At 34.5% G+C, this 12,743-nt stretch overlaps 1 protein-coding gene across 4 annotated transcripts; it reads right to left on the bottom strand.

Moving 5' to 3' along the window:
* Positions 1-3,013: 3,013 nt before the first annotated feature.
* LOC148602861 (uncharacterized) lies at positions 3,014-8,630 on the bottom strand. 4 transcript variants are annotated; one of them, XM_088551578.1, is made up of 4 exons: positions 8,188-8,630; positions 5,495-5,758; positions 5,119-5,222; positions 3,014-3,872 (listed from the first exon to the last, which is right to left on the bottom strand). In XM_088551578.1, exons 3-4 carry the CDS (start codon positions 5,163-5,165, stop codon positions 3,389-3,391), a joined length of 531 nt encoding a protein of 176 aa, XP_088407704.1. In that variant the 5' UTR covers positions 5,166-5,222; positions 5,495-5,758; positions 8,188-8,630; the 3' UTR covers positions 3,014-3,388. The 4 variants fall into 4 exon arrangements, with proteins under 4 accessions (XP_088407704.1, XP_088407705.1, XP_088407707.1 ...); XM_088551579.1 differs by lacking the exon at positions 8,188-8,630 and adding an exon at positions 7,902-8,076; XM_088551581.1 differs by lacking the exon at positions 5,119-5,222 and having other exon boundaries at positions 8,188-8,628.
* Positions 8,631-12,743: the final 4,113 nt, after the last annotated feature.

Below are 12,743 nucleotides of genomic sequence, written 5' to 3'. Positions count from 1 at the left end.
AGTCACTAGCCTATTAGTTACATTACAACGCGCATGATCTACAGTATTCGTTCGTGCATTCCAACTGAAGAAGCTTAGAAATCAGAATATTGTCTACTGTAAAATTATTTAGAATGTAACATAACAATGGTACATGTATTGGTTTTTAAAAAGTAAGACCCGATTCTAACGTCAAGCGAGATGAATGATTGTGAACAGATAGATAACCATCTGCCGCATTACTCAACTTCCTTTGCAAATGATAAATCATATTAACAGACATCATTGATTCGTTTGTTTTAACTTTAACAAACTTAATAGTTGCAGATTTGTCGGAATTGTCGAAAAAGTAACAAATTCTTGATATCATTCTTCGTGCATACTAACTAGATTGTTCACGATCATTTATCTTGCTTGATAATATGACGGGAATTCGGGAAAAGAGCCACCCAATCACGGTTAAAAAATGTTGTAGACAAATATTATAATGAAAATTACAGTGCATGTTTTTTTCATGTATAGAGAAAAAAACTGTAGTTTCAGCCATTAGGGTAGAGTTGAAGATAGCAGTCTTGCATTACATATTCCTGTTTTTGTTTTTTCGCAAATGATTATCATTTTTCACCAAAAGTACAAGGTAAATATCAAGCTATGAAACAAAAAAAAACTTGTTTTTGAGGAAAAACGGTAGTCTCATTAAAAATAATGCTTCAGAAAAAAAGTCTATTTTAAGAACTCAAAATAAAAGTGAAAGTAGAAGACTTTTTTAGTCGACCTGTTCTGGTGTACCAAAGCTTTTTTTTTCTGGAATGGACCTAAAATTTATTTTTGACATTTCCTAAATGGAAAAACATGATCAAAACTTAGATTGAAACGCCTTGTCTATTTTTTTTTATAAATCACGAAAATTTAAGGTTTATTATGGAAGCCGACGGGGCAAAGAATACAAGACCGAGACCTGAAGTTCCGTATCGTGCATCAACTCTAGTTGCAAATCCATATAAATTGAATTATAATACAGTTAGCTATGATCATTAAATTAATTCTGTTTTCTAATCCACTTTTAAGTGACTTGAAGATAGAAAATGTGACAAAATTAGCATAAAGGCTTACGAAATCAATTAACCAAATAAAAAAGCTAAGAAAGTTAATATCTTTTTTGACAAGGTACATTAGTAGATAATTTAATCAGTGTAATCAATAACAAAAACGATCCTCACGCTATTAACATTGGCAATATATATTAAATTTGGTTATCCCAAATACTTAATATCATACGGGGGGATTAGAGACTCACGTTTTTGAACGCACATTGATCCAAATTTGACATTACATGTACCACTGATCGTTCGTGTCATAACTATAGCGGCCTACTACGAGGTAGTATGCTGAAAAACAGTAACACGCTATATTCAGAGGGTAACAAGTTTCTATCGTCGAGTGAATTTTCCTTACATGTTCAAGTACGTGTAAGAAGTGCACGTACATTTTTTCTTCAACTTACTAGCAAAACCGGTTCGAACTTAAGGAGTTAGACCTCGGGTAAGGGACACAACTCTACAAATCATTGGAACGTTTGTACTCAGCATTTTACATCAATCTCATGTAAGCATCAAAGTAAGTTGAACTGATTTCATTCTGTTTCAAATGAAAGCTTGAAAGGCTTTGGTGAAATCGAATATGATACAAACATATCACTGACTTCAAGACATATTTCCCTTACCCTAGGTCTACCTCCTTAACATGTAAGTCTTATCAGCAAAATTCAGCATAAAGATGTACATCACCATTCAAAACATCGGGAGTCATGATACCATAGTACATGTATAGCAAAGAAAATTGAGACAAAATCACGCACAATGAGCACATTATGGACGCAGAATCAGTGAGTTATGTAAAGAGAAACTGAAATAAATTGAGCATCCCAGTCTCCAACCAAAATATGTGAGCATGGATAAGGTGCACCGGTGAAGTTACCTTTCTTCCTCGGGAGCATCCATGTCTACGGGAGGAGAACACTACTACTCGGTACTCACTAACTTCTGAAGTCGTTTGAAGTCGGGGTTCCTCACCCAAGAACATGCGTTGCGATGAATAAAGTAGCACTCCAGATAAGAATCATGCAAAAAGCGATTCGTGGTTGGAAAGCCTACATACTTTTATTTTTGATATTTTGTTAAAATGTTATAGTTCACAGAAATTAACGAGTAGCTTTACATATATCCCTTGTTCTTTGGAGATAAAAAATATATAGAAGGTACTGTAGAATTCAAAAGTAAGGGAGATAACTCTGTAAACGACTCTGAAATACAATAGAAACTACTAGTATTGAATTTCAATTCGAATGACCTCCAAATAGCAGACAGATTGAAAAGAATAATCATACATTTCATCACAAAGACCTATTATTATAGAGCAATTTAATAACAAAAATGAAAATGTGTAGCCTTTTTGGGTGTATCAAATATCACTGCATTCGCATGATTCTTACAAAGACTACTCCTTATTAACCAAGAGCAAATAAAACGTATCATTTGAAGAAAAATACAATTGATATAGATGTTGTGCTTTCGAACTGGACAAATTTAGCAATCTAGAATTTCTCCTAGTCCCTCTGTATCTTATGGTCAGTGATACATATTCACGTTGACATTATAAATCAAAATCGATCATAAATCAATTGGATTCCCCGCTGTTAAGTATCATAATGTCAAGTATATCTTAAGAAAGGGAATCGAACCTTATTAAACATCTGACAACTTTTATTAGTCAGATAAAGAGAGAATATTGGCATATCTTCCCCACATGATTAGAAATTTACGTATATAGTTATCTACTGAGATGGTGTTACAATACTCGCACATTAAGGCTTTCGATGATATATAAGGGTGTAAGGGAAAGTCTGAACTCCTATTCTGTATGAATATTTATGCTAACGGTATTAGGTGACTATCAGTGGATACGTTAGAAAAACGTACTAGAACTTAAAGACGCTTACATTATCATCACAAAAAGGATAAAGATAAAACCTGTACCAAAGAACCGATTTTTTTATTCCAAAATTTATAGACTCAAAAATTCGCAAAATAATTGAACAATATGGAGATCTACCTTTGATTACGTTTGGCTTTACAACAAAATGGAGTACATGAGAGAAGATAGTATTGCTTCATTATCAGGGTAAGTACATGTCATGTTATTAAGTCATATTAGTATATACGAAACAGAACAAAACACAACGTAAACCAAAAAAAAAAAGACCAAACATAAAAATAAACAGAAATAAACAGAAACATACAACACACACAAAAAACTAAAACACAAGCAGGATAACGTTCATTTGCTAAACAGTTGCACGTTTGACGACTTTCCATACAACGAAAAAGGCGCATTATACATTTTTTTCTATTCATTTTTTGTCTCTCACCACGTTGTATACAACCGCCCTTGCGTTTGATTTGCTGGCAAAGACAGCAATCAATATATGTTTCTTGTCATAAACCATGGCAGTGGGGTTATCAAGGCCATCACTTCTATCTAATAAAAACCTGTATTCTATTGCATCCTGTGACACCACGAAGATATTATCTGTACTATATCCGGAGACATAGACGTTTCCGTATGTATCCACAGCAATGCCTTGGATTTCGTCAATATCTGGAATGGTACAATTCCGGATTTCCGTCCCGTCTGACTCAAGCCAATAAATTACATTTCCGCATGATGTTATTATATTGCTCCCTACAGCAACAACCTGGGAAACACTGTCCTCCTCCTTCTCCTCATCTTCAACCTCATCCTCGTCATAATCATCATCATCACTCTTATCTTCTCCAATAACAAATTCATCAGTTATTGTCCCCTTAAAGGCAATAGCCTTATTCGACATGAAGCTGAAATGATCATATGAAATTATTTATATGTGAAACCATTGAATTTTTTACAGTACAAGAAAAAACATTACTTAGTTGCCTCTTTTTTTTTTTATTGTTGAACGATTAAGGATGAGGTTAATCAACAAACTTAGCGGTTGTAGATACAATATGAACAACAACAAGTACTATCTTTAAAATTTTTACATTTTCTTTCAAAAAAAAATAACACATGGCACGCAATTTCAAATTTTCGATACATTTTTTTTCGAATGCCATAAGTTATCAGTATTTGGCCAATCGAGGAAAAGAATTGTGATCAGGTGACTTGCGTTTCCAAAGAAGAGCTTTCTTAAGGTCAAAGGGGGAAAAGCGAAACTATACCGACTGCGTCAAGTCCTGGAAGTGGTCGGGAAAAATTCAAATGGGTTATTTTCAGCACTTTTCACAAAAATTCAAGATTTTAATTAGCCATTTTTTCCAGCGTTCTTTTTCAACTTCAATTCCTCTATGTCCATGTCCTTTCTACAAAAAATCACATGTTCTCTCTACATTACATGATCATTAATAAAGTTCAGGAATTGAACGAAAATGCCTACAGCATAAACCAAAAGACCGCTGACACAATTAATAAAAAATAGACCTCAACTATAAAGAAACATAAATGTATATAAGCCTAGAAACGTGTAATTTAGACAGACTCGCGGTGCAGACTAAAACTTAAATGGACCAATCGCATAAGAACATTGTATGCGCATATTTCGTTGAGATCTATACGAACAAAACCGAACAGGCATGCTGTCAATGCTATGTATATTCATGCATGGAAATGCAATGGATCAACATTTTACAATCAATCAATCAATCATTAATCTAACACATGATATTTGATGAAAAAAGCTATTTTCTCTTGTTGATATGGTTTTGAACTTACATAATTAGGTAGACCTAGGGTGAGGGACACAACTCCTACAAATCATTAGAACGTTTGTATTCAGCATTTTATATCATTCTCATGTAAGCATCAAAGTAACTTGGACTGATTTCATTCTATTTCAAATGAAAGCTTGGCAGGCTTTGGTGCGATTGAATATAATACAAACATATCACTAATTTAAAGAGCTATGTCCCTTACTCTAGGTCTACCTCCTCAAGACAAAGAACTTGAAATAAAGGATACTACAATGTGATGTCTGCCTCATATCTAGACCTACAGTACTTGGAGAACGATGGTAAAGGAAAACTATTGACCAAAGTACATGCATACGACAAACTCGGTGACTTATCATTCCGTATCGTCAACTTTTCTTTCATCTAGCTGTTGCAACATCCCTTCCTTCGGCACCTGCGCACAGAGTTTCCATATCACAACTGAAACGTTAAGCCAGAGTTTGTCGTAACTATACAAACTTTTTGTACCGCGTTAGATTTCAGTTTCTCATGCTCTCAGTTTTTAGTGGAGTCCGAGTTGCTCATTCCACTTTTTTGCTTTGTGCGTATTATTTTGGTTATTTTATGTTCTTTATTGTTTGTGTCTGTTTTTAATTACCTGTCTTCCCTTGATTACATTCTTTTGATTTACGCTATAATTGTACTTTTTTATATATTGGAAATGTTAACAAGTAAACATTCTTCCTTCTTACCATAAAAACAATTCTCTTTCTACTTTAACGAACAAACTTGATTATAACCAGGCTGCACCAGTATCGGCCGATCATCCTCAGGGTTTAGAGTCGGGAGCGAAGGCAGACTCAAAATCCTGACCAGAGAGGATACTGTCTGAGTGTATCAACAAAGTTTTATACAGTTGGTGTGTGATGTAAAACACCTTATTACATCTGTGTGTTCATATAGGTACCAGTATCGCATTGCATATCCCTTAGCGGGTGTACGTCAAAACATGGATGCTATAAAAATATAGTGCATTTTCTTTTTGCCTCTACAAACTAATGTTTTGTCAAAAGATATGAGCAATGACTTATAGAATAGAGCGAACATCACACACTATAAGATGACAAACTTTTTTAAAAGAAAATCTAACATAATACCATAAAAATGTTCCACTGAAAAGGTTGGTTTGATGAGTGCAAAACGAAAGTGACAGTAGAGAAAATGGCAATTTATAGTTCAACACTACTTTTCTGTCCAATCTTCGTAGACTCACCCTATCTTCTTATCGGGAAATTATTTTTTCACATGTCCTCGGAAATGCTACATAAGTGAAAGTTTTATTGAATCAATTTACACATTTTTTTTAAATCCTAAAAAATGCACATCACTATAGAAGTCTATGCGAAATTAATACGACACTGAGACCTATAGAGAAAAAAAATAACGACGGTTGTCTTTCTTAGCACAAGAGTTATTTTTACCAAGAACTTGAACTCGTCAAAAACTAAAACATTATGGCATATTGTTAGAAAAGGTAAAGTATGGACAGTTTTGCAAGCGCGCTGCACAATAATGCTCTTGTTAGTTCGGCCGAGGATCAAAACTAAATTCCATAAAACCTGAATGTACGGGGTGTTTGTTGAATACGAAACAAAACCTTTATTTGCAATATCATATATATATATATATAAGATTGGTATTTTCTGGCTTACTCTTGAACATGGCAATCGTAAGAGGGCGCTGTAATGATTACAGACACAAGTGGACAATCGGTTTCTGCTTAAAGTTTCTGTTATTCAATCTCAATTCAGTGTTAAAAATTTAGTCTAGTCGAGTATTGAAAACCACTGTACCTAAAAATGGACTGGAGAAAATATTGAGAAAAGAACTGCGTACGGGAGGTACAAAACTGGAGACAATTTTGAGAAAAGAACTGCAGACGGGAGGTACAAAATGTAGTTTGTCAGAGACTATCCTAATATGTGTACACGAATAAGAGCAGTGCCTCTTTTTGTTTGGTTTGCTGATATTTACATGAGATACCAATGTACTGTAGACAAGTGTAGGTTGTTATACTCAAAGGAAAGGGTGGGTCGGTGGTGATGGTTAGGAAGTAATACCGTAGTTCAAGGTTGCTTTCTAAGGAAAGAGAATTTTCCAAGATTTTAGAGTCAATCTTAAGGACAATTGAGTATACCCAAAGGGGGCATTTGAACGCATGATTCTTGGATTCTCTACTCTGTAAGAATCAACAGCACAATGTTTTGTAAGACAACAGTTGCAAAAAAGGTAAAAAAAAACAACGGTTAAGTACATATAGTCATATAAAGTACAACAAAATATACAGTCTACAGTACTGTGGGCAAAACTGATACTGTAAGTGATACACCTGACTCAATCTTTGCATACAGAGACCGATGGTGGGATCTGGATAATGGGATTTTGAAAATAAGATTCCTAACATGGTCCTAAATTTTCCTTTGAACAGAAAAATGTGAAAAATATGCATCACCTTCACTTGTGTCGAGAGTACAAATCCAAAAGGATTTTCTTGATTAATGAACTACACTGCTTTCTGAGATAAATTTTATAAAAATCTATTTCAAATGAAAACCAGGCGACACTTTCCTCTTTTGGTCATTCTTTGTATACCAATGTGTGGAAGTCAATTAGATGGAAATGTAAAGAGAAAGGAAGCACAATGGCATATTTTTGCAAGTTTCTAGGACGAACGGAAGAATGCAGCCCTGGGCGGATCTAGACAAAGGAGGGGTGCAAGCCGGAGTTCCTCGGAAAAAGGTTGCTAGGACATATTTTGCCTTTTTGTCAATTTTACACATACAAATTTATCATAAAAAAGAGGGTGCCAACCCCTGCTCCTCTTGGATCCGCCACTGGAAGGGACAACATTATAAACCTCCAACAAAGCCAATTTTTACGGAATTCGCATGAGACTCGCTTTTTGAGGCTGTTTGGTGATATTTCCCTTTGATCTATTAGTATTGCCAAAGCTAATGCAGTTTGCGTCTTGAAAGTTAAAGAATAATCAAGGGAACTAAAGTTATAGCGGTAATAAAAAATGTAATCCAGGGACAAAGAACAGACATGGAAAACAGATATACACAACAAAGAACATTGAGTAACTAAAATCATACATACAAAGTTTTAAATGGAAAATAAATCTTCTGAATTTTCTTTGCGTACCATGTCCAACGTGGAAACTATATACTATTGTAATATAAAAAACGTAGATAAAACCGTTAAATGATAGGTAGATTGATTAGGGTTTAATGTCATATAGCAGAATCGTAGAATGGCAAAGTTTAACATACAGCGTAGTTTAATTCTGCCAAGCCGACGACACCAGTGTGTTTATTGCATTAGAAACATACGCATGTACAATCATAAGTTTGAACTTCCTGTTATGTTACTTAGTGGCACATACCTGGTCCAATGTGGTGAACACGTGGTTATGAAGACATGCGAAGCTCGTGTTGTGACCTCAATTTGAGGAGGGAGATCAAGACAAGGGGAAGAAACAATGGGAAAATGTGTTAATTATGAACTAGGCAAACAACTTAATAAGCATGCATGCGTTTTACACTTACTTTCATACAGTCATACGAAAATACTACAACACGGCTATTTCTTCTAATTAGAACAGGATTTGTAGTATAGTTTGTAAATCTGTTCTTCTTTATAGGAAAACGTTCCATTGATTTTCTGTGCAGTAATTTTAGGTCTATCAGGCATAAAGAAGTCATAGAAATCATGCGCGTAAAAATCCAAAAATGAAATGTCCCTGCATTTTATTTAAGTTCGATGACAACTGAACAAGATGCAAAAACCTTCAATAATATTTTAGACGACAATAGCTCAAAAGGATCTAATTATGGTGAATATTGAAATTTTGATATTAATATTTATTTAAACAAATATTTAAGCTATTTCGATTCAAATCTGTGTCGTAAATGCCTAGGATCTTGATTGTCTGACAAATATATTTAGAACCCAATTATAATATATTGAGTTCAGTATATTGTTGCTAAAAGTGGCAAATAAAGAATTTCAGTACAATACCAGTATGCGGTAATATGAAACTTTTATCATTATATATATATGAGTGTATTATATATTATTATGGCATTGTCGAAATATACAGTATGTATGTGTATGAGGCTCAATACAGTCATATTTTGCCGAGCACTTTCAACGACCTGCGCCGAATTCACATTCAAGCTGTAATTTTCGACAATACCCTGATATTTGTTTTATTCAGCTATGAAAAAGCGATAAAATTCTTCTTAGACATTAGATAATTGTTTGGTTAAAATGTATCGCCATGGCAAAATAGGATCTAAATATTATAGTTCCATGGTATCACTATTGTTCCATGGAGTTAATTTGAAGTTGTGACACATCAAATGCGGAAGGACTCCACGTCTTCATACATGTAGTAATCTCGAATAGTTATATGGGTGTGGCTAATAAATACAGGCCAAAATGTACATGTAATTCGACACCTTATATTTTTTTTATATAAAGACAGTGGCTGTAGTTTGTAAAATATGTAAATGAAAGTCATTTAAGAATTAGGCAAAATGGAAAAATCAGAAACAGGCATGTCAAAAACCCACATATCTGACAATATAATTTCAGTCCAGGATGATCTCTATTATATTTTGTTAATACCGTTATCTGATCTTTACGTCACTGGGTGTGCTCAGAAATTTTTAAATAGAATATATTTGTGACAAAATAATCTGCTCTTGAAATGTACATTTTCAGTGCATTTCAATGAAATTATAACTCAATTTACCAAAATGATATGGAAAATCTTGTCTTTTACTTGAATTCTGATGGTGCAAATAGTTAAATCACAATTTCAAAATGGTGGTGTTCATACCATGTTTCGCCCACTGCCTAATTCTTAAGGAGACTGACACTTGAATATTCGATATTTGCTTCACTGGTTTGATGGTATAAACCAAACTAAAAAGCATAACATAAAAATATTTAAAGTACGTATCCAATAACAGTCTATTAGTCGTCGAGAAGTTGAAGTATCTTAAATTATCCCGGTCTATTGCTTTAAGTACCAAATTCATATATAAATAAGACGCAGCACAGTACGAGTGAATCACCGTGTAAAAACCCCCCACCGAACATCCCCGTCTATCTACATGTTATATTTTGACGCATATGTAACGATAGGCCTTTATGTATTCAGATCTGTGTTTTAAAATAAAACATGAATTCATCTCCCGCTAAAATGAACCAAATCACACCAAATCAAGGACAATAACTCTTACAAAGTGCCAATTTCATACGCAATCTATACACTGTAATATTTTAAACTCGATAGTGAAACATAAGGTTGACTAAGTGGTTTTTGACATATGTACGAATTACCTTCAGTGTAATTTTTATAAACACGGCTTTCTCAGTCTGTCTTGTAAATCGCCGATGTACTGCACGTATTTGCATAAAGGGTAGATGTTAACACCGACTGTAGCAGAACTGTAAAACACTTTAAAATAGCGAACGTTCCGCAATCATGCATGAAACGTGCTACAATATCACGCGTTGTTTCAAACAGGAAACAGTCAACACAGTAGAATGTCATATATATGTGACAAATGGTGGACTGTTTTGGTACTGTGAAAGTACTATTTTTGTGGGGTACCAATTTTCGTGGTTTTCGTGGGTAGACCAAACCACGAAATTTGGTTCCCAACGAAAAGGAGAATTCCATTGATGTGAATGCTGAAAACCTTCAACCTACGAATTCAAGAATCCACGAACTTGTGTTTCTTCCTTTATCCACGAAAATTGGTATCCACGAATTAAAGTACTTTCACAGTAATATATAAAACAGATAGTTACACTCAATTCGTTTTTTTTTTTTACTTCAAAACTTGACTCAGTATGAGATAGATCGTGTGACATTTTATTGACACTAATATGTTACGTATGTTAAAGATATTACAGCATGTACGACTTATTTGGCCACTGATATACTCAACATCATAGATCGTTTTACTTACTGGTTTTTTTTCTCGACTAGAGAGAACCGATCATTGATATGCTTTACAGCAATTTCTATATGTTCTTCTCAATATATAACTTTCATACAAGATTTTGAAAGGGACGCTATGCGTTGGTCTTTTATGTAATTGCCTTCAAAAGGTGTAAAGCGTTTGGTAAAGATTAACAATTTCAATTTAACAAATGACCGTGCAAATAATATACTAATGAATATAAACGAAATAGGAATATCTGATATAAATACATTCTTCTGTATAGGAACAGGAAAACAAACCGGATTTTATATTGTAACTGAAGTCTGTGCACACTTTGTCAAATCTGTGAAGTCATGGTGCTTTGTTCGGGAACTAAAATACTGCGAATGTTACGAGTATGTGTTTTATTAAGAAAAATATGTATTTTCTATGGTTTTATGGAAAACCCGTGTTTCTAAATGGTGTTTAACAAAATATTAATTATAAACAGCTATTTAGTCGATACAGTAAAACCTGTCAAGCGAATCCCAAAATAAAGTGAAAATCTGTCTAAACCAGACACCTTTTGAATGTTATTGTCAAGTTAAATCTATTTTGAAACTGAATAAACCGAACAATAAATTATTGTCTAAGCAGAACAAATTCTACAGTCTAGAAAGGGCTCGGTTTAAGGAGGTAGACCTAGGGTAAAGGACACAACTCTTAAAAATCATTGGAATGTTTGTATTCAGCATTTTACATCAATTTTAATATGTAAGCATCTAATTAACTTGAATTCATTTTATTCTGCGTCAAACAAAAGCTTGAGAGGATTTGGTGAAATTGAATATAATACAAACATATCACTGACTTCATGAGTTATGTTCCTTACCCTAGGTCTACCTCCTTAATAGGTTTCATTATTTTGTGATCGTAACTCTTGTTACTACATGAAACCTATAGCAATTTGGTTTTACCAGTAAAGTTCTAGGACTTCCCTAATTAGCCATAATTTCTGTACTCAATACAAGTCGCAGGTGTTTGTTTCATGGATCACTTGTCGAACCAAACTTCTGAAGGAACATAGTTACAGTTGGTAACATTAAACTTAATACACTCGCGTTTCAATAGACATCCGAATGTAACCAATGTCGTAAAACATGGAATGTAATCATTCATGTTCCTAATTCAATTTTATGTATTTGGTGTGACTGTAAAACTGTATTGATGTTAACTCATGCAGGGTGATGTATATGTTTGTTGCAATTACCATTCTGTCGGTAATCACGATAGAACGACGGGATAAGTATATAACATGGACTGTCTGAACCCATCTATCGGAAAGCACCACGAAGCAATGGGATATGTAAGTAATATGGACTTTCTGAACCCATCTGTCGGTAATTACGAAAGAAAGGCGGGATATATTGGTAAGATGGACCGTCTGAACCCATTTGTCGGTAATTACGACAGAACGACGGGACATGTTTGTCGCGTGGACCGTCTTAACCCATCAGTCGATTTTTACGACAGAACGACGGGACATGGTCACATGGACCTTCTGAACCAATCTATCGGTAATTACGGCAAAACGACGGGACATGGTCACATGGACCTTCTGAAATAATGTCGGTAATTACGACAGAACGACGGGACATGTTTGTCGCGTAGACCGTCTGAACCCAGTCGTCCTCGGAAGCCGTTGACATCTTGAAACTGCAAAAATTTTGTACTACGACCACCCATTCTTTTCGCCCGTGATTAATGAATAAATTGAAATTTCTTTGGTCGAAGTTCGAGCTGATTGACTTTAACTTGAATCAGGTCGATTCCTGTCATGACCCGATTGATAACTATAGATTTTTCTGGAGATTACTAAAATTAAAGATATGACAGGGAATGTCATACTTGATATGTTGGTAATACGCAGGTCATTCAAATCGGGTTTGCTCAAAGGAGCCCAAATATACCCTCTATTGTCAGTGACATTCTTGATTTC

The sequence above is a fragment of the Perna viridis genome, chromosome 11 (assembly GCF_037379345.1).
Source record: "Perna viridis isolate PV_CMFRI_1.1 ecotype Kerala chromosome 11, ASM3737934v1, whole genome shotgun sequence".
Taxonomy (NCBI): domain Eukaryota; kingdom Metazoa; phylum Mollusca; class Bivalvia; order Mytilida; family Mytilidae; genus Perna; species Perna viridis.
The sequence above is the reverse complement of the archived record's forward strand: the minus strand, read 5'-3'. Positions and strand labels throughout refer to the sequence as shown.

Bases quoted from the DNA above. Each gene is read 5' to 3' on its own strand.
- LOC148602861 (XM_088551578.1), bottom strand. From the start codon at position 5,165: ATGAAAGAAAAGTTGACGATACGGAATGATAAGTCACCGAGTTTGTC. The intron at 3,873-5,118 runs GTATGCATGTAC...TGATCATTTCAG, and splicing joins GATAAGTCACCGAGTTTGTC to CTTCATGTCGAATAAGGCTA.